This window comes from Bufo bufo, chromosome 4 (assembly GCF_905171765.1).
Source record: "Bufo bufo chromosome 4, aBufBuf1.1, whole genome shotgun sequence".
In the NCBI taxonomy this organism is placed as follows: domain Eukaryota; kingdom Metazoa; phylum Chordata; class Amphibia; order Anura; family Bufonidae; genus Bufo; species Bufo bufo.
Window position 1 is genome coordinate 614037596 of NC_053392.1, and position 19746 is coordinate 614057341.

At 45.5% G+C, this 19746-nt stretch overlaps 1 protein-coding gene across 1 annotated transcript in view; it reads right to left on the minus strand.

Annotated features, from left to right (window-relative positions):
• Positions 1-887: 887 nt before the first annotated feature.
• The window catches only part of LOC120999669 (zinc finger protein 436-like), a 1002518-nt gene continuing 983659 nt past the window's right edge, over positions 888-19746 (minus strand). Inside the window, exon 7 of the mRNA XM_040430681.1 lies at positions 888-1946. Coding sequence (XP_040286615.1) covers positions 916-1946 — 1031 coding nt within the window. The 3' untranslated portion in view covers positions 888-915. The remainder of the gene's footprint in view (positions 1947-19746) is intronic.

Genomic DNA, 19746 nt, shown 5'->3' on the forward strand with positions numbered 1-19746 from the left:
CTCTATGCCTATTTGCTTTAAGGATGCCAGCATAAATTACTAGTGCACCCTATCGAATGCCTTTTCGGCATCTACCGACATCAGGCACATGGGGGTCTTTTGCTTCTGAACCTGTAAAATGAGGGTAATGGTGCGGATAGTTTTGTCTCTTGCTTCCCTCCCCGAGATGAATCCTACTTGGTCCCTGTTGATAATATCAGGCAGTATATTACTGAGTCTGTTTGCTAGGATCTTTGAGAAGACAATCACAATTTATTAAAGATATAGGCCTATAGTTACAGTGCCATCTTTATTTGGTTTAGGTATAACCACTATGTGGGCTTCTAGAGATTGCTTAGTAAAGGGACACATAGGGGATATACAATTATATACCTACGTGAGGAAGGGGAGCAGTAATTCTTGACATCTTTTAAAGAAGATGGCTGTAAAACCATCCGGGCAAAAATGAAATAAAGAAGACAGTCTAGCTCACCATCCTTCTCATGAATAGCCCCAAAGTGCATGGAAGGCTTTGGAGGAATGGACCAAACACGTTAAATCCAGCACTGCACGGGAGCCTTATAAAATCTCTTTATTCCATGCGATAAAACATCCAACATACCTATACAGAAGTCGTTTACACGTTTCAGACCCAACAGTCTTTACTCATAGCATAGTTCTTAATGGGAGGTTTCCGTCCTCTCTCAGCTCACCTTAAAACACCTGTGTTATGGTTTGACAGGTGTGCCGCCCCAGTCAAACTCCACAGCTGCAACTGTCTTTGGAGAAGGTAGCCAATTATGCTATGAGTAAGGACCATTGGGTCTAAAACATGTTAACTACTTCTATTCTGATCTGTCAGATGTTTTCTTGCATGGAATAAAGAGATTTTACTGTCAGCCTTAAAACACAGACCTTACAAGACATGGCTTGCATCTATAATTGCTTCACAGACTGAGATCCTGCCATCTGTAGTAAGAATGTATGAGTTCCATTATGTCCTGTACTTCTAACCAATAGTGGCTTCTCTTCAGTGTGAGTTCTCCCATGTGTAGTAAGACTTGATTTGTGACTAAAACACTTTCCACATTCAGGGCATGAATATGGCTTCTCCCCTGTGTGAGTTCTCAGATGTTCTACAACAGCTGATTTGTAACTAAAACACTTTCCACATTCAGGACATGAATATGGCTTCTCCCCTGTGTGAGTTCTCAGATGTTCTACAAGAGCTGATTTCACAGTAAAATATTTACTACATTCTGGGCACATAAATGGTTTCACCCCTGTGTGAGTTCTCTGATGTTCCACAAGATGTGATTTCTGACTAAAACATTTCCCACATTCAGGACATGAATATGGCTTCTCCCCTGTGTGAGCTCGCTGATGTCTATGAAGATCTGAACTCTGACTAAAACACTTCCCACATTCAGGACAAAAATATGGCTTCTCCCCTGTGTGAGATTTCTTATGTCTATTAAGATCTGAATTCTGACTAAAGCATTTCCCACATTCTAAACACAAAAATGACTTTTCCCCTAAGTGGATTCTTAGATGGTACACAAGATCTGATTTGTGACTAAAACATTTCCCACATTCTGAACATAAAAATGGTCTCTCCCCTGTGTGAGTTCTCTGATGTCCATCCAAAAAGAATTTCCTGGTAAAAGATTTTCCACATTCTGAGCATGAAAATGACCTTTTATCTCTGTGATTTTTCTCATGTAAGGAAAGATTAGATTTCCTTTTAAAATGTTTCCCACGGTTCTGATTAGTTCTTGTTTTGCCAATTAGTGATTGTCTAGATGAAGGTTTCTTGTGACCAGCGGTATCGAAAGAGAGATCTTCGCTGTGAAGGAATGAGGGTACATTAGGAGTTATACAATCATCTTCTGTGGTATTGTTATCTTCTGCTTCATGATAGGAAGGTAAATGGAGATGCTTATGGTATACTGTCATCCTGTCTTCACCTGGAAAATAAAACAAAATGTTCTTACTTTCCCAAAACAAACTTTATTTATATTAATCAGTCAAGCTTTCTTGAGACAATAGCAATCTAGGAAACAAAGTAAATAGGAAAAATTTATGAAACCGATGCTAGTGGCAACCAATCCCATTCCAACTATATTTTTCAGACAGGCTTTGGAAAATTAAAGAAGTGATTTGGTTGATTGTCTTGGGCAACAACTCCATACTCTTTGCAACAAGTTTATTTTCTTACTTACACCTATCCTTTTCAATTCTCAGCTTCTATATCTTCTAAACCCCTTTACTGCCGACCTATTCTGGGCATTTAGGATGAATAATTTTTTCAGTGTTGCATTCCAATTTTTTTTGGCAGTCTTAGGGCGCATACCACTTATAAATTTATTTTCATGAACACTTTCTGGGTGGGAATGTGAAAAAACAACAACAATTCAACCTCTGATTAAGGCATTTGAAAATTTGCACTGTTTACCGTATGACACAAAAATGTGTTACCTTCATTCTGCAGGTTAGTATGATTATGGTTTTCCCAAATTTGTACAGTTATGTTATGTACTTATCTGCCTGCGCCTCCACAGAAATCTCCGCCTCACTATGGCGTCATCGCCGGCATCGTTTGGTTACCAACCCATATGGCTCTGGGGCTAGTTGGCCTATCAGGGAGCAGGGAAGCTGGATCAATAGGGCTCTGATATTTATCATCTGCTTCTGACTTGTCCTGTTTGACTTCTGTTTCCCCTCTAGTTTAGATCCTGTGCACTTATCCAGTTTAGGGACCGTCGACCAGTTGGGAGACGCCGACCAGTTGGGGGACGCCGTTTAGGGCATACTGTCCAAGGAGGTAGGGGAAGTGGTGCAGGTGAAGTTTAGGGATGCACTATTTCCTACCTTATGTGACAGATTCACATGTCATACCAAATTCTCTCTGTGGCGTTTTCCTTTATGGCATGGATCCAATGTGGGCCTTGGTAGACCAAATGCATGGTCTCAAACAACTGCTACAGCACGTTGCAAAAAGGGTCAAACATCACGAAACTACTAGGTCTTCACCCATTATAATAGTTCCCTCACAGCTCCTAGAACATCAAGTTAAATTGTCTGTTCTCACTCCTTGGGCCCCGACTTCTTTGCTTAAAGCCCTGCAGCAATTTTTGTGCTTCGCTAGCTATTGCCATAAGTGTCACGACCATGGTATGGCCGTGGCTCCTGAACCGCATGCAGTTGCCTGTGGTGTGGAGTTGTTGTCAATCACAGTTGAGGGCTGAAGTATTTTTCCTCACCTGTGGTTGCTGCTGGCAACATTAGGTTTGTGGCAGTAGAGCAGCTGGAACTGGTTGCTAGGCTGCTCGCTGTCATTGCATGCGGTTGCACCTGGCAACCTGTTTATTAGGTGTGCCTTGTGTTTTTCTGGTGTGGACAGGGTTTGTTATGTGTACACTTTCTCCTTTAAGTGGCTGTCTTCCCTTCCCTGGTGTTAGAAGGGTTAATTCCCTTCTGTGTGTGTGAACACTGGGTGTGTCTGTGTGGGTGTGGCTACTTGGGCTATAAAGCCTCAGTGGAGACCTGAAGCTGAGGGGTACTCCAACCTTGTTTGTAAGCTGGAGGCACCCTCCTGGTCCCTTATACCATCTGCCAGTGAGGGCCACCCTTGTGGTCATAAATCTTGTTTAAATGTTGTTATGTGATGTTAAACTTATGTTAGACATTATTGTTCTTTTATATTATATGTCTAGTGGTGTCTCTTTAGTTATTGCAGCGTATGGTCCTGGGTTCCTGTCTGATGTGTAGTGTGTGCTGTGTCCGTCTATGTTGTTTTGGACTGCAGCACTTGTGCACGGGTCCCAGGCTGTGTGTCTGTGGCAGGTAGGTGTGATACTAGTTTCAACTACCTGCCATTGCCATATGTCTGTATATGTTTCCCTTCTCCTTTATAGCTTGGCCAGCGAGACTCCTGTTGCTCCGTATCCAGGAGGAACAGGTCATCTTACCCTGCTCCTAGTCCAGGGCCACCCTGAGGGCTAGTAGGAATTACAGGTTCCAGTGTATGAGCCCTCCCACCATCAGGGTCGGCTCATACGGCTAGGAGACAGGGTCAGAATTAGGGATGTGATAGGAGGTGACCGGCTCCCTGATTCCTGTCCTGGCCTAACAGCTATACTTCAGAGAGACATCGCACGGCTGAGGGTTTCCCCCATCCTCAGCCGTGACAATAAGTTCATCAAACTTTTTATGTTATATTGAAACCTCTTACTGATATGACTAAGAAGGGGGTGGATCTTCTTCATTGGCAGCCAAAGATAATATTAGCTCTTGAATCTCTAAAAAGATGTTTCATGGAAGCTCCTGTTTTGGTCCTGCCTGATCTGACTAGGCCAATTGTGGTGAAGGTCAATGCCTCTGAGGTGGGGCTGAGAGCCATGCCTTCTTGTCTCACACCATGTGGGGGTTTTTTATTGCAAATTTTCCCTGACAGAGTGGGCTCCTTGACACCAAGTGGACCTTTGAAGACTGGAATCACTTTCTGGAGGAAACTATACATCAAGTAACGGTCCTTAACCAACCACAGGAATTTGACATTTTTAGAATCAGCTAAATGTTTTAATCCCAGACAGGCTACATGGGCATAGTTTTTCACCTATTAATTTAGTGATCACTTTCAGGACAGGGTCTAAGAATATTAAGGCAAATGCCTTCATATTTCAGTTATCACCACCTGATCTGGCCTCTGAGATCAGGTCTAACCAAGATCTGGCCCCTGAGGACAGGCCTGAAAATAAACTGTTTGCCCACAGTCCACAGGAGATTGGTGTCAAGGACTTCATAAAGGGTTTCTGTGTACCCCAAAATGTGTGTTCAATATATTTTATATCAATCATCTAGTTTTGTGTCCACAAGCTACAGTCCTGATCAAAAGTTTAAGACCACTTGAAAAATGGCAAAAAATCATATTTAGCATGGCTGAATCTTAACAAGGTTCCAAGTAGAGCTTCAACATGCAACAAGAAGAAATGTGAGTGAGACAAAACTTTTTTTGAGCATTCAATTTAATGAAAACAACAAATAAACTGAAACAGGCTGTTTTTCAGCTGATCAAAAGTTTAGGACCACACCTCCAAAAAAAAAACTAAACCCCCCTAAAACAGAAATCCAACTTCCAAACATGAACTCAGTAATGAGTAGCTACGCCGTTATTGTTTATCACTTCAAAAATTTGTTTTGGCATGCTTGATGCAAGCGTTTCCATGAGGTGAGTGGGAACATTTCTCCAAGTGGTGAAGACGGCCGCACGAAGGCCATCTACTGTCTGGAACTGTTGTCCATTTTTGTAAACTTCCCTTGCCATCCATCCCCAAAGGTTCTCAATTGGATTTAGATCAGGGGAACACGCAGGATGGGCCAAAAGAGTGATGTTATTCTCCTGGAAGAAGTCCCTTGTCCTGCGGGCATTGTGTACTGTAGCGTTGTCCTGTTGAAAAACCCAGTCGTTACCACACAGACGAGGGCCCTCAGTCATGAGGAATGCTCTCTGCAACATCTGGACATAGCCAGCGGCCGTTTGACGCCCCTGCACTTCCTGAAGCTCCATTGTTCCACTGAAGGAAAAAGCACCCCAGACCATTATGGCACCCCCTCCACTGTGGCGCGTAGAAAACATCTCAGGTGGGATCTGCTTGTCATGCCAGTAACGTTGGAAACCATCAGGACCATCAAGGTTAAATTTTTTCTCATCAGAGAATAAAACTTTCTGCCACCTTTGAATGTCCCATGTTTGGTGCTCTTTTGCAAAGTCCAAACGAGCAGTTCTGTGGAGTTCAAGGAGACGAGGTCTTTGAAGACGTTTTTTGTTTTTGAAGCTCTTCAGTCTCAGATGCCGTCTGATGGTTATGGGGCTGCAGTCAGCACCAGTAAGGGCCTTAATTTGGGTCGAGGATCGTCCAGTGTCTTGACGGACAGCCAATTGGATCCTCCGGCTCAGTGCTGATGAAATTTTTTTGGGTCTTCCACTTGACTTTTTTGTTTCATAACCCTCAGGATCATTTAAGATGGCGCGCTGTGAGAGACCCTGCTTATGCAGTTCAACAACCCGACCACGTTCAAAAAGGGAGAGTTTTTTTGCCTTTGCCATCACAACGTGTGACTACCTGACAGAAAATGACAATGAATCCACATCTTTGCACAGATTTGGCCTTTTAAAGGCATGTGGTCCTAAACTTTTGATCAGCTGAAAAACAGCCTGTAATTGAATGCTCAAAAAATGTTTTGTCTCACTCTCATTTCTTCTTGTTGCATGTTGAAGCTCTACTTGGAACCTTGTTAACATCCAACAATGTAAAATATGATTTTTTGCCATTTTTCAAGTGGTCTTAAACTTTTGAGCAGGACTGTATCAGTACTAAAGTGAGACAGACGCATTCAACTTCCCCTTCCAGTGCATTGTATCCACTGCACAGGCAGCTTGGCTTCTGCCTCTGGGGTTCCAGATAGTATCAGCTGCAGCAACCTCTTCTGTTCTGCACTGAAGTTGTGCCCCGGCTTGCACAACAAAAACAGGTGAGCAGAATATGCACCCTATTGAGGGTTTCTGCACTTTTACATACTCACATTAGAACCTTTTCTCTTTGGCTACTTTTTGCTGTTACTCCTAGAGGCTTATCTTTCTACAGCTGCCATGCCTTCTGCACTTTGATTGACAGGTAGTGAATACATGATAACTTCTGGTCATGTCAAAGAGCATAGGGCGCAGCAGTTGCACAGAGAGATGAACCCCTAGGTGAACACATCCTACTGGTCGTTTGCCTATTTTCAAAAGAACTTGGTCCAGCAAAATAGTTTTTTTTCATTCTGACATTAATTCTCTGGTTCTGACCTGGCCTATCTGACTTCTATTTTATTCTAGTTCAGGTCCCAATCACTTATCCAAGTTAAGGACCGTCGACCAGTTGGGGGCCACTGTTTAGGGTGGATTGTCCAAGTAGGTAGGGTTATTTCAGTTTAGTCAGAGAAAACACTTTACAGTTATCTACTGAAAAATGAATATTCACTGTATCTCACTATCTCAAGTAGTACTTATAAATTACTTCCCGTACAAATGGCTGTGACTCCAGCTGATGTGATTGTCACTTGTTATGGCCACCATGACTAACCCTTAGCAGCAATCCACACATTGGGAGGGCTAAAAGTGTATGTTTAGTTCACTTCAGGACAACGTACAGCATTTCCACTGACTGCATTTCCTTTAGTACAGACCTGATGGGTTCAATATTGTCCAAAGTGTTTTTCTTTAACTCTTTTGCTGCCAGGGGTTTTTTGGACATTTTGCATCCCTATAAGCCAGGATAATTTTTCCAGGATAAATATACAAATAAACATACCGGTAAATTCTAAATAAAAAAAAAAAAAAATCATACTAACCCCACATTCATATTTTCTTAAAGTAGACTCCTGGCACACTGTCAAAATGCCACTCAGCTCATCATACACACAGACACCTTAATGGAACTTTCAATATGTAATTTTCATAGAAATTCCATAAAAGTTGGCATAATTGGGTAAAAGTGTGGCCCATGCAAAACAATATATACACCACACCTCCTGAAAATAAATGTTCACTATATACACAAATCACCAAAAATCAAGAGGCTGCAAACTATTTTTTAACAAGGTCCAATGACTAAAAACAATCATTTACAGCAACAGTCAAAAGACGAAAATATCCTTTCTGACTGAAGAAAATCATTTTCAGCTGTCAGAAATATATTAGATATTCCTCTCTACTGATGTGTAATACACTTACAGCCAATGCATGACAATAAGAAAAAAGTTTTAAGTAAAAAAAAAAAAAGCGTCCTTTTCCCCCAAAAAATAAAATAAATAAAAATTGTAAAAAATAGGGAAAAAAGAAAAGTTGAAATATTAGGTATCGCCGCGTCCGTATCGACCGGCTCCATAAAAATATCACATGACCTAACCCCTCAGGTGAACGTCAAAAAATAAAAATAAAGACTGTGCTAAAATAAACATTTTTTGTCACCTCACATCACTAAAAGTGCAACAGCAAGCGATCAAAAAGGTGTATGCCCCCCAAAATCATACCAATCTAACAGTCACCTCATCCCACAAAAAATGAGCCCCTACCTAAGACAATCGCATAAAAATTAAAAAAATCTAGGGCTCTCAGACTATGGAGACACTAAAACATGATTTTTTCTTTGTTTCAAAAATGATATTAATGTGTAAAACTTAAATAAATTTAAAAAAGTGTACCTATAAGTTATTGGCACGTCTGTAACGACCTGCTCTATAAAAATATCACATGACCTAACTCAGGTGAACAACGTCAAAAAAATAAAATAAAAACTGTGCTAAAAAAACATTTTTTGTCACCTTAAATCACTAAGGCCCCTTTCACACGGGCGAGTATTCCGCGAGGATGCGATGCGTGAGTTCAACGCATTGCACCCGCACTGAATACCGACCCATTCATTTCTATGTGGCTGTTCACATGAGCGGTGATTTTCACGCATCAGTTCTGCGTTGCGTGAAAATCGCAGAATGCTCTATATTCTGCGTTTTTCACGTAACGCAGGCCCCATAGAAATCAATGGGGTTGCGTGAACATCGCAAGCATCCGCAAGCAAGTGCGGATGCGGTGCGATTTTCACGCACGGTTGCTAGAAGACGATCGGGATGGAGACCCGATCATTATTATTTTCCCTTATAACATGGTTATAAGGGAAAATAATAGCATTCTGAATACAGAATGCATAGTAAAATAGCGCTGGAGGGGTTAAAAAAAATTAATAAATAATTTAACTCACCTTAATCCACTTGATCGCAGAGCCCGGCATCTCCTGCTGTATCCTTTGCTGAACAGGACCTGTGGTGAGCGCATTCATTACAGGAAAATGACCTGTGGTGACGTCACTCCGGTCATCACATGAGCCATCACATGATCTTTTACCATGGTGGTGGACCATGTGATGACCGCAGTGACGTCACCACAGGTCCTGTTCAGCAAAGGAGACAGAAGGAGATGCCGAGCTCCGCGAGCAAGTGGACTAAGGTGAGTTAAATAAAAAAAAAATTAACCCCTCCAGCGCTATTTAACTATGCATTCTGTATTCAGAATGCTATTATTTTCCCTTATAACCTTGGGTACCAAACATGCGCGATTTTTCTCACGCGAGTGCAAAACGCATTACAATGTTTACAATGTGTTCCCGTAACGCATCCCGCACCTTTTCCCGCAACGCCCGTCTGAAAGAGGCCTAAAAGTGCAACACTAAGCAATCAAAAAGGTGTATTTGTCACGGATGAATTTGCAGAAAGCTGGAAATTATAAATAAACGACCGAATGGCTTAATCCCAAACTAAGGAGCATATAGGTGAGTTTTAATGTAGAAATACTAAAAAAATCACAATGAGCCCCTCACACAGGGACTAATATACATACAGACAGACAGACAATAAGGGGCTTATTCAGGACCAGAAGATGTGGGGGCAAGGCCATAGGGGTCCCTAGTATATCCCTAGGGTATCCCTTATCTATTCTCTGCCCAGAGATGCACCCAGATGGTGGGAGCACTCTGTCCCTGTGCCTAACCTATCTGTCCTTAAAACACCCTTTCGACAAATACGGACCCTTATGGATGCCTGGGTCATTCAATATAATCCAAAATATACAAGATGATTGTCTAAATGAATGGTTCTCGTCTCGACGCGTTTCCCCTTATGGATAAGGTTCGTCAGGAGACAACCAGTAAACAACCAACTTTTTTTTTTATTCCTTACTTGGGGAATTTTTTTTTTACATGTGAAACCTTTTTTTTAAATATTTTTTATTTTACACTTTTTGTCCCCCATAAGGTCATACAAGACCTCTGGGGGACATTTACTTCACTTTTTTTCTTTTCTTCCACTGTTGATTTCTCCTGTAACTAGGGCTGACATAGTAGCCCCAGTTACAGGAGAAATACACCCCCCCCCCCCCCCAGAGAGGCTGTACAGCACAATACAGCGCTGTACAGTCTCAGAGCAGGGCTGATCAACGTCTCTGAAAGACCTCACACAGCTCCTGCACTCTCCGGTCCCAGCGGTCACATGACCACCAGGCCGGAACAGGAAGTGCATAGCACTTCCTGCTCTACATACACAGCGCTCGGTGAGCGCTGTGTATGCAGCAATCCAGAAGGCAGGGACACCTGGGCACTGTCCCTGCCTTCTCTCTGGGTTGCCCTGCTGTCACTGACAGCGGGCAACCCGATCAGCAGCTGCACGATTAGCGTGCCGCTGCAGTTTCTGAATAGATGTTCTGGAACGTCTATTCAGAAATAGAGAACTACCTCCTGGACGTTTTTAGTCTATGGGCGGACGGGAGGTGGTTAATAACTATTTTCCCCCTTAGGGGCCAGAACCTGGGATCTTTTAATCCCTTGTCCTATTCACCCTAATAGAGCTCTATTAGGGTGAATGGGACCTCACACTTTCCCTGCTGCCCTGTGCTTTGTGCACAGGGCAGCAGGAAGATGACTATGGCAGCCAGGACTTCAGTAGCGTCCTGGCTGCCATGGTAACCGATCCGAGCCCCAGGATTACACAGCTGGGGCTCCGATCAGAAGCTGCCACTGCCACCAATGAAGAGGAGGGGACCCTGTGGCCACTGCCACCAATGAGAAGGGGAGGGGACCCTGTGGCCACTGCCACCAATAATTTTAATACTGGGGGGTTGAGAGGGGCGGGCGCACTGTGCCACCAATGATTTTAATGGGGTGGGGGGGGGGAAGAGCACTGCGCCACCAATGTTAATTAACCCTTAATACAGGAGGCAGGTACTGGCAGCAGATCAGCGGCAGTTAACCCCTCAAGTGCCACACCTGAGGGGTTAACTGTCGCTGATCGCAGCTCCCTGTCAGAGGCAGGGTGCCGGCTATGTGATTCTGCTGCCGACACCTGCCTCCTGCATTATGTGTTAAAGACGACCTTATATGGGTCCAGAATTTAAGTAGCAGGCTACACAGAGCGGCGCCCAGAGATGTCCCAGGACTTACTATTATTTCTGGGCGCCGCTCCGTTCGCCCGTTGTGCCCCATTACTGTATCCTGCTCCATATACTAATTACTATCAAAGCAATGGGGAGGACAAATCAGCTTCTCTCGTGGGCGTTCCTTCTCCATGCGCTGCGACTGGACAGCGCTACAGCCAGGGAAAAGGAACGCCCACTAGAGAAGCTGATGTCTCTTCCCCATTGCTCCGATGTAAGCGGGCAGGGCGGATTAGTGTAACTCCTTCCCTGCCAGACTGTCCGAGAAGTCCACGTAGAGGCGGCGGAGTGCCGGGAGCACCCCGGATTACTGGGGGCAGCCATGTGAGGGCAAATACCCAGGCGTCAGGACAAAATTCCTGATCGCCATGGCGACCTGGGATTTGTCGAGCCCTGCACAAAATGATCCAAACATGAAGTAGACATATGGGGAATGTAAAGTAATAACTATTTTTGGAGTTATTACTATCTATTATAAAAGTTGAGAAATTGAAATTTGCTAATTTTTCCAAATTTTGGTAAAAAAAATTCTAAATAAAAATGGAATTTTTTTACTTAATTTTACCACTGTCATGAAGTACAATATGTGTCGAGAAAACAAACTCAGAATGGCCTGGAAGTTATTACCACCTAAAGTGACATGTCAGATTTGCTAAAAATGGCCTGGGCAGAAGGGTGAAAAATGGCTTGGTCCTGAAATGGTTAAAAGTGCATTTCATAAATTCTCTCCCCAATTTATTGACCCTTATGAAGTGCTTAAGTCATTAATCCTGTGTTACCAGATTCAATTAAAAATCATGACATGTTCCATAGATCTTTACTCAAACAATGTGTCACTTCTCTCATTCCTCCAGATGAGGTGCAGGGAGAGCTGGAGTACAAGGTCACTAAAATTGTAGATTCCAAGAGAGTACGACCACGTACAGGACAATACCTGGCTCATTGGAAATGTGATGGGGCAGAGGAGAGGTCATGAGTTTCTGATAGGGATATGCATGCTGACTAATTAAGAAACTTCATGAAACTCATCTGGATAAGCGTAGTCCGTTGGTTAAAGTGCAACTGACATTTCACTACCAACAATGAAATTCCTAACAGATGTGATGCTGAAGGGAAGATATTCATGAAGCTTTATTTTTCAGTTAATTTTACCTTTCTGATGTCTGTATTCAGCCCTCAGCAACCTTATTGTTCTGCACCTCTATACCAGCATCTTCCTAAGATGGCTGCACTTCCTGTGGTGATCTTTGCTTGGTCCTTGAGGCCATCCTGTATTTCCCTCACATGAACTAGCAGGACAAATCAGAATGCAGATATACTCCCCCACTACTCCAGAGCAGTGTGTATCCTCTCACATACAGCTAACCAGAGACAAGCCCTGCAATTACATGAAATCAGTAAGAAAGCATTTGTTTTAGCCTCTTAATAGTCACCTGTCAGCTCTGCAGCTGCTCCCTCATTCTACTCCACACTGTCAGGGAAGGGGGGGGGGGGCTGCTTTAGCTGCTGATATCTCTCGTTTGGTACCAGCTAGAGATATTGTTTGAAAACTGACATTGCAAGCTTTCAGACAATACCAGAATGACAGCAATCTGTTCAGTACAGGGGAAGATATCACTGATAGAAATCGGGATTCAGTGAATACAGCTAAAAAAGTAAAAATAAAAGCAGATTTTACCCACTATTATTCCCGATTTGATTTCTAACAGGATTTTAGCTCTGGTCTGGAATGTCAGCTTTCAAACAAGACCAGTTGCATGTTTCTAGCTGCTACCATTCAGGAGAAAGCAGCACGTAAAGCAGCCCTCCCCCCTCCACTTTCTGCCTAAGCCCAGGCACTCAGGGCTGTGCTCCTTCTCCCAGTACTCTCTCCGGCACTCAGGGCTGTGCTCCTCTGCTCAGTACTCTCCCCGGCACTCAGGGCTGTGCTCCTCTGCTCAGTGCTCTCCCCGGCACTCAGGGCTGTGCTCCTGCTCCCAGTGCTCTCCCCGGCACTCAGGGCTGTGCTCCTGCTCCCAGTGCTCTCCCCAGCACTCAGGGCTGTGCTCCTCCTCCCAGTGCTCTCCCCGGCACTCAGGGCTGTGCTCCTCCTCCCAGTGCTCTCCCCAGCACTCAGGGCTGTGCTCCTGCTCCCAGTGCTCTCCCCGGCACTCAGGGCTGTGCTCCTCCTCCCAGTGCTCTCCCCATCACTCAGGGCTGTGCTCCTCCTCCCAGTGCTCTCCCCGGCACTCAGGGCTGTGCTCCGGCTCCCAGTGCTCTCCCCAGCACTCAGGGCTGTGCTCCTGCTCCCAGTGCTCTCCCCAGCACTCAGGGCCATGCTCCTTCTCCCAGTACTCTCTCCGGCACTCAGGGCCATGCTCCTTCTCCCAGTACTCTCTCCGGCACTCAGGGCTGTGCTCCTCTGCTCAGTACTCTCCCCGGCACTCAGGGCTGTGCTCCTCCTCCCAGTGCTCTCCCCAGCACTCAGGGCTGTGCTCCTGCTCCCAGTGCTCTCCCCGGCACTCAGGGCTGTGCTCCTGCTCCCAGTGCTCTCCCCGGCACTCAGGGCTGTGCTCCGGCTCCCAGTGCTCTCCCCAGCACTCAGGGCTGTGCTCCTGCTCCCAGTGCTCTCCCCGGCACTCAGGGCTGTGCTCCTGCTCCCAGTGCTCTCCCCATCACTCAGGGCTGTGCTCCTCCTCCCAGTGCTCTCCCCGGCACTCAGGGCTGTGCTCCGGCTCCCAGTGCTCTCCCCAGCACTCAGGGCTGTGCTCCGGCTCCCAGTGCTCTCCCCAGCACTCAGAACTGTGCTCCTCCTCCCAGTGCTCTCCCCGGCACTCAGGGCTCTGCTCCTGCTTAGAACATGTTAGCCTACTGTATGTTATTAATGATTGCACTTTATGTAATGCTGTAGTATGATGGCATGTACAGTACAGACCAAAAGTTTGGACACACCTTCTCATTCAAAGAGTTTTCTTTATTTTCATGACTATGAAAATTGTAGATTCACACTGAAGGCATCAAAACTATGAATTAACACATGTGGAATTATATACATAACAAACAAGTGTGAAACAACTGAAAATATGTCATATTCTAGGTTCTTCAAAGTAGCCACCTTTTGCTTTGATTACTGCTTTGCACACTCTTGGCATTCTCTTGATGAGCTTCAAGAGGTAGTCCCCTGAAATGGTTTTCACTTCACAGGTGTGCCCTGTCAGGTTTAATAAGTGGGATTTCTTGCCTTATAAATGGGGTTGGGACCATCAGTTGCGTTGAGGAGAAGTCAGGTGGATACACAGCTGATAGTCCTACTGAATAGACTGTTAGAATTTGTATTATGGCAAGAAAAAAGCAGCTAAGTAAAGAAAAACGAGTACCCATCATTACTTTAAGAAATGAAGGTCAGTCAGCCAAAAAATTGGGAAAACTTTGAAAGTAAGGGCTATTTGACCATGAAGGAGAGTGATGGGGTGCTGCGCCAGATGACCTGGCCTCCACAGTCACCGGACCTGAACCCAATCGAGATGGTTTGGGGTGAGCTGGACCGCAGAGTGAAGGCAAAAGCGCCAACAAGTGCTAAGCATCTCTGGGAACTCCTTCAAGACTGTTGGAAGACCATTTCAGGGGACTACCTCTTGAAGCTCATCAAGAGAATGCCAAGAGTGTGCAAAGCAGTAATCAAAGCAAAAGGTGGCTACTTTGAAGAACCTAGAATATGACATATTTTCAGTTGTTTCACACTTGTTTATTATGTATATAATTCCACGTGTTAATTCATAGTTTTGATGCCTTCATAGTCATGAAAATAAAGAAAACTCTTTGAATGAGAAGGTGTGTCCAAACTTTTGGTCTGTACTGTATATTCTTATTTGTTCCTCAGTTTCACCCTAATCCTACATCCAGTAAATAAAGCAACATATTTCCACCCGGTCTCTTTTTTTGGCTAGCAGGAAGGTGTTTAACTGCCTGTCAAACTCCACATAGTCCCCAGGAATACATGAAGTGGGGACAGGACATACACACTTCAGCATCATCTTGAGGACATAGAGAATAGAAACCAGTACAAAAATCTTTGTATCTGATAAATCAGTCTCCAACAATCTATTTTTGATCAATTATTTTCATCTATTTTTCACAATCCATCTTCAACAACCTATTGGGGCATCCCCTGCATATACACATTGAAATGAACTAAGCTAACAAGGCTCTCCCCTCTCCTAACCCAGATGGTTCAAGACTCTGACATATAATTTGCTGGATACAGTTCTATGCCATTAAAGAACAGATTGTACAAAAAGCCTAAAAACAACAATCCCTTTCCTATAATGGAGCACAGGTCCATATCCCACAAGATCTTTCCCACCATATATTGTCACCCTAAAACTACTGCTAGACTTGCTTCTGGACTAAGGAATCTTTCATCGCTCAGGATTCCACTTCGCTCTTCTACTCAGAAATAGGTGGGGCTCAGCTATCTTCCTTCTGTGATCTTGGCAGCCTGGCCATTGATGGCAATTTCTTACTTTGCTGGATCTAGATTCCTTACATGTCCTTCAGATCCCAAAGATGGTCTTACCAAATAAAGGTGGCCTTGATTTCCTGCTGAGTGTCCTGCAACATCTCCTATGATACTGGTCTGCACTGCTTGAGGACTAGTCTAGTTATAAAGGTTTATACATTAAGGGGGTAATTTACTAATCTGAAATACGCCTAAATTTGGCGTATTTCAGGAGTAGATGGCAGCGCAACGGTTAGACAGCACTTGTAGGAGCACAGACTTCTCTTCAAACAGCTGATCGGGGGTTCCGGCTATTGGACCCCTACTGATCTGATATTGATGACCTATCCTGGGGATAGGTCTTCAATATAAATAAGCTGGACAACCCCTTTAAGTTGTCTTGGATGGGTCTTTAGTGCTACATTTTCCTTATTGATGGTGTCATGATATGGAAACCTATTTGACATTACAAGTAGTCTCATCTCAGCTCTGCAGGTTTGGTTTAGTTAGGACAGTTTTACCAGCTGGTTTCTCAAGGTCTCTCTCCTCTTATTTTTCTTATTATCGTTAGATGCATCTACTTTTCCACTCAAGACTAGGCCCTGATCTAACTGAATGTTTACATCCTGCACCGCTGGTCTCTCCTGTGAGGCGGGCACCTGTCTGTGAGGGAACATGGCCCTCTATGTAGAACTCTGACTCGAGAAGGACTTTTGCACACAATAGTGTTGTGTCTATAGCAGCAAAACTCCTAAAACTGAGCCTTCTGAATTAATTGTTGCGTTTTCATGTGATGGTGACAGCTCATCACCTCCCCCTCCCTGCACAGTGATCTATGCACAGGTCACATCTCCACATCACCTTTACATAGAAGTCAATGTGTCTGTTTCCTATGTTCATGTGGCTGCTGTAGAGCAAATCTCTGAACTACTCTTGACTAAAGAGAGCAGCAGCTCCAGCAAGATGGCTGTCCATTAATTATAGGCAAAACATTAATATACAGATAAGAAAACAGTGAATGTATCAGTATTTGGTTTCAGTGTGGAAAAAATACATACAAAATACAATATATATTACCTTTGAAGGTACCCAGAAAGTAAGTCATATGCAAAGCACCCTTGGATTTATTTCTCCCAAGCATCATGGACATCACAATCAGGCTCCACTCATTAGCTACTTCTCCTCTTGTCTGCTCACCTCCAATATGGATCCCACTAAATCTGGTTATGAACTTACATCTGTGTCTGTTAATTCTCTCCGGTTTACCATTGCACCAAACAATTAGGAGGCCATCCGAGTGAACTCGAGGGCTGCTTTAAACTCTCCCTAAAAGGACACTCTGACAGCAGTCAAACAAGATTTATCAAAGGCTCTTACCATTCACAGACGCTGATACAGGTTTATCAAGTCCACTCGTCGTTCCATCTGAACTTTCCTGCAAAGATTCAATGTTAAAGATATGAGAAAAAAGTAAAAGGAACCCGCGTTTATCTTATATCCAGGTGAAGATCAAACACCCCTAGAAGACATGAACCAGTCTGCCCTTGAGAAGAAGGATCTCCCCAAGTGGGCTCCATCTTTTATGACACCAGACCCTTTTGCAACCAACAATAACAACGAAAATGGAGCCTACAGTATACTCCACTGCTGGGGGAGGTCAGTAGACGGAGCGTACAGTATACTCCACTGCTGGGGGAGGTCAGTAGATGGAGCGTACAGTATACTCCACTGCTGGGGGAGGTCAGTAGACGGAGCGTACAGTATACTCCACTGCTGGGGGAGGTCAGTAGATGGAGCGTACAGTATACTCCACTGCTGGGGGAGGTCAGTAGACGGAGCGTACAGTATACTCCACTGCTGCTGGGGGAGGTCAGTAGACGGAGCGTACAGTATACTCCACTGCTGGGGGAGGTCAGTAGATGGAGCGTACAGTATACTCCACTGCTGCTGGGGGAGGTCAGTAGACGGAGCGTACAGTATACTCCACTGCTGCTGGAGGAGGTCAGTAGACGGAGCGTACAGTATACTTTACTGCTGCTGGGGGAGGTCAGTAGATGGAGCGTACAGTATACTCCACCGCTGGGGGAGGTCAGTAGATGGAGCGTACAGTATACTCCACTGCTGCTGGGGGAGGTCAGTAGATGGAGCGTACAGTATACTCCACTGCTGGGGGAGGTCAGTAGACGGAGCGTACAGTATACTCCACTGCTGGGGGAGGTCAGTAGACGGAGCGTACAGTATACTCCACTGCTGGGGGAGGTCAGTAGACGGAGCGTACAGTATACTCCACTGCTGCTGGGGGAGGTCAGTAGACGGAGCGTACAGTATACTCCACTGCTGGGGGAGGTCAGTAGATGGAGCATACTCCACTGCTGCTGGGGGAGGTCAGTAGACGGAGCGTACAGTATACTCCACTGCTGGGGGAGGTCAGTAGATGGAGCGTACAGTATACTCCACTGCTGCTGGGGGAGGTCAGTAGACGGAGCGTACAGTATACTCCACTGCTGCTGGGGGAGGTCAGTAGATGGAGCGTACAGTATACTCCACTGCTGGGGGAGGTCAGTAGATGGAGCGTACAGTATACTCCACTGCTGGGGGAGGTCAGTAGATGGAGCGTACAGTATACTCCACTGCTGCTGGGGGAGGTCAGTAGATGAAGTGTACAGTATACTCCACTGCTGGGGGAGGTCAGTAGATGGAGCGTACAGTATACTCCACTGCTGCTGGGGGAGGTCAGTAGATGGAGCGTACAGTATACTCCACTGCTGCTGGGGGAGGTCAGTAGATGGAGCGTACAGTATACTCCACTGCTGCTGGAGGAGGTCAGTAGACGGAGCGTACAGTATACTCCACTGCTGCTGGGGGAGGTCAGTAGACGGAGCGTACAGTATACTCCACTGCTGGGGGAGGTCAGTAGACGGAGCGTACAGTATACTCCACTGCTGCTGGGGGAGGTCAGTAGACGGAGCGTACAGTATACTCCACTGCTGGGGGAGGTCAGTAGACGGAGCGTACAGTATACTCCACTGCTGGGGGAGGTCAGTAGACGGAGCGTACAGTATACTCCACTGCTGCTGGGGGAGGTCAGTAGACGGAGCGTACAGTATACTCCACTGCTGCTGGGGGAGGTCAGTAGATGGAGCGTACAGTATACTCCACTGCTGCTGGGGGAGGTCAGTAGATGGAGCGTACAGTATACTCCACTGCTGCTGGGGGAGGTCAGTAGATGGAGCGTACAGTATACTCCACTGCTGGGGGAGGTCAGTAGATAGAGCGTACAGTATACTCCACTGCTGGGGGAGGTCAGTAGATGGAGCGTACAGTATACTCCACTGCTGGGGGAGGTCAGTAGATGGAGCGTACAGTATACTCCACTGCTGGGGGAGGTCAGTAGATGGAGCGTACAGTATACTCCACTGCTGGGGGAGGTCAGTAGATGGAGCGTACAGTATACTCCACTGCTGGGGGAGGTCAGTAGATAGAGCGTACAGTATACTCCACTGCTGGGGGAGGTCAGTAGATGGAGCGTACAGTATACTCCACTGCTGGGGGAGGTCAGTAGATGGAGCGTACAGTATACTCCACTGCTGGGGGAGGTCAGTAGATAGAGCGTACAGTATACTCCACTGCTGGGGGAGGTCAGTAGATGGAGCGTACAGTATACTCCACTGCTGGGGGAGGTCAGTAGACGGAGCGTACAGTATACTCCACTGCTGGGGGAGGTCAGTAGATGGAGCGTACAGTATACTCCACTGCTGCTGGGGGAGGTCAGTAGACGGAGCGTACAGTATACTTCACTACTGCTGGGGGAGGTCAGTAGATGGAGCGTACAGTATACTCCACTGCTGCTGGGGGAGGTCAGTAGATGGAGCGTACAGTATACTCCACTGCTGCTGGGGGAGGTCAGTAGATGGAGCGTACAGTATACTCCACTGCTGGGGGAGGTCAGTAGACGGAGCGTACAGTATACTCCACTGCTGGGGGAGGTCAGTAGATGGAGCGTACAGTATACTCCACTGCTGCTGGGGGAGGTCAGTAGATGGAGCGTACAGTATACTCCACTGCTGGGGGAGGTCAGTAGAAAGCTCCATTACATCAGTCTATAGAGGATTTGTAGAAACCTCAGCTTCATCTACCTGATGATCCAGTGGGATATTCTGCTTTTCCTCTGGACAGTCCTGGGAATACAGAGGACTGGGACATCTCTCTGGTGGATTTCTCTTTGTGGATCCATCTATCGGAAAAACACAATATATTGTCTACATTT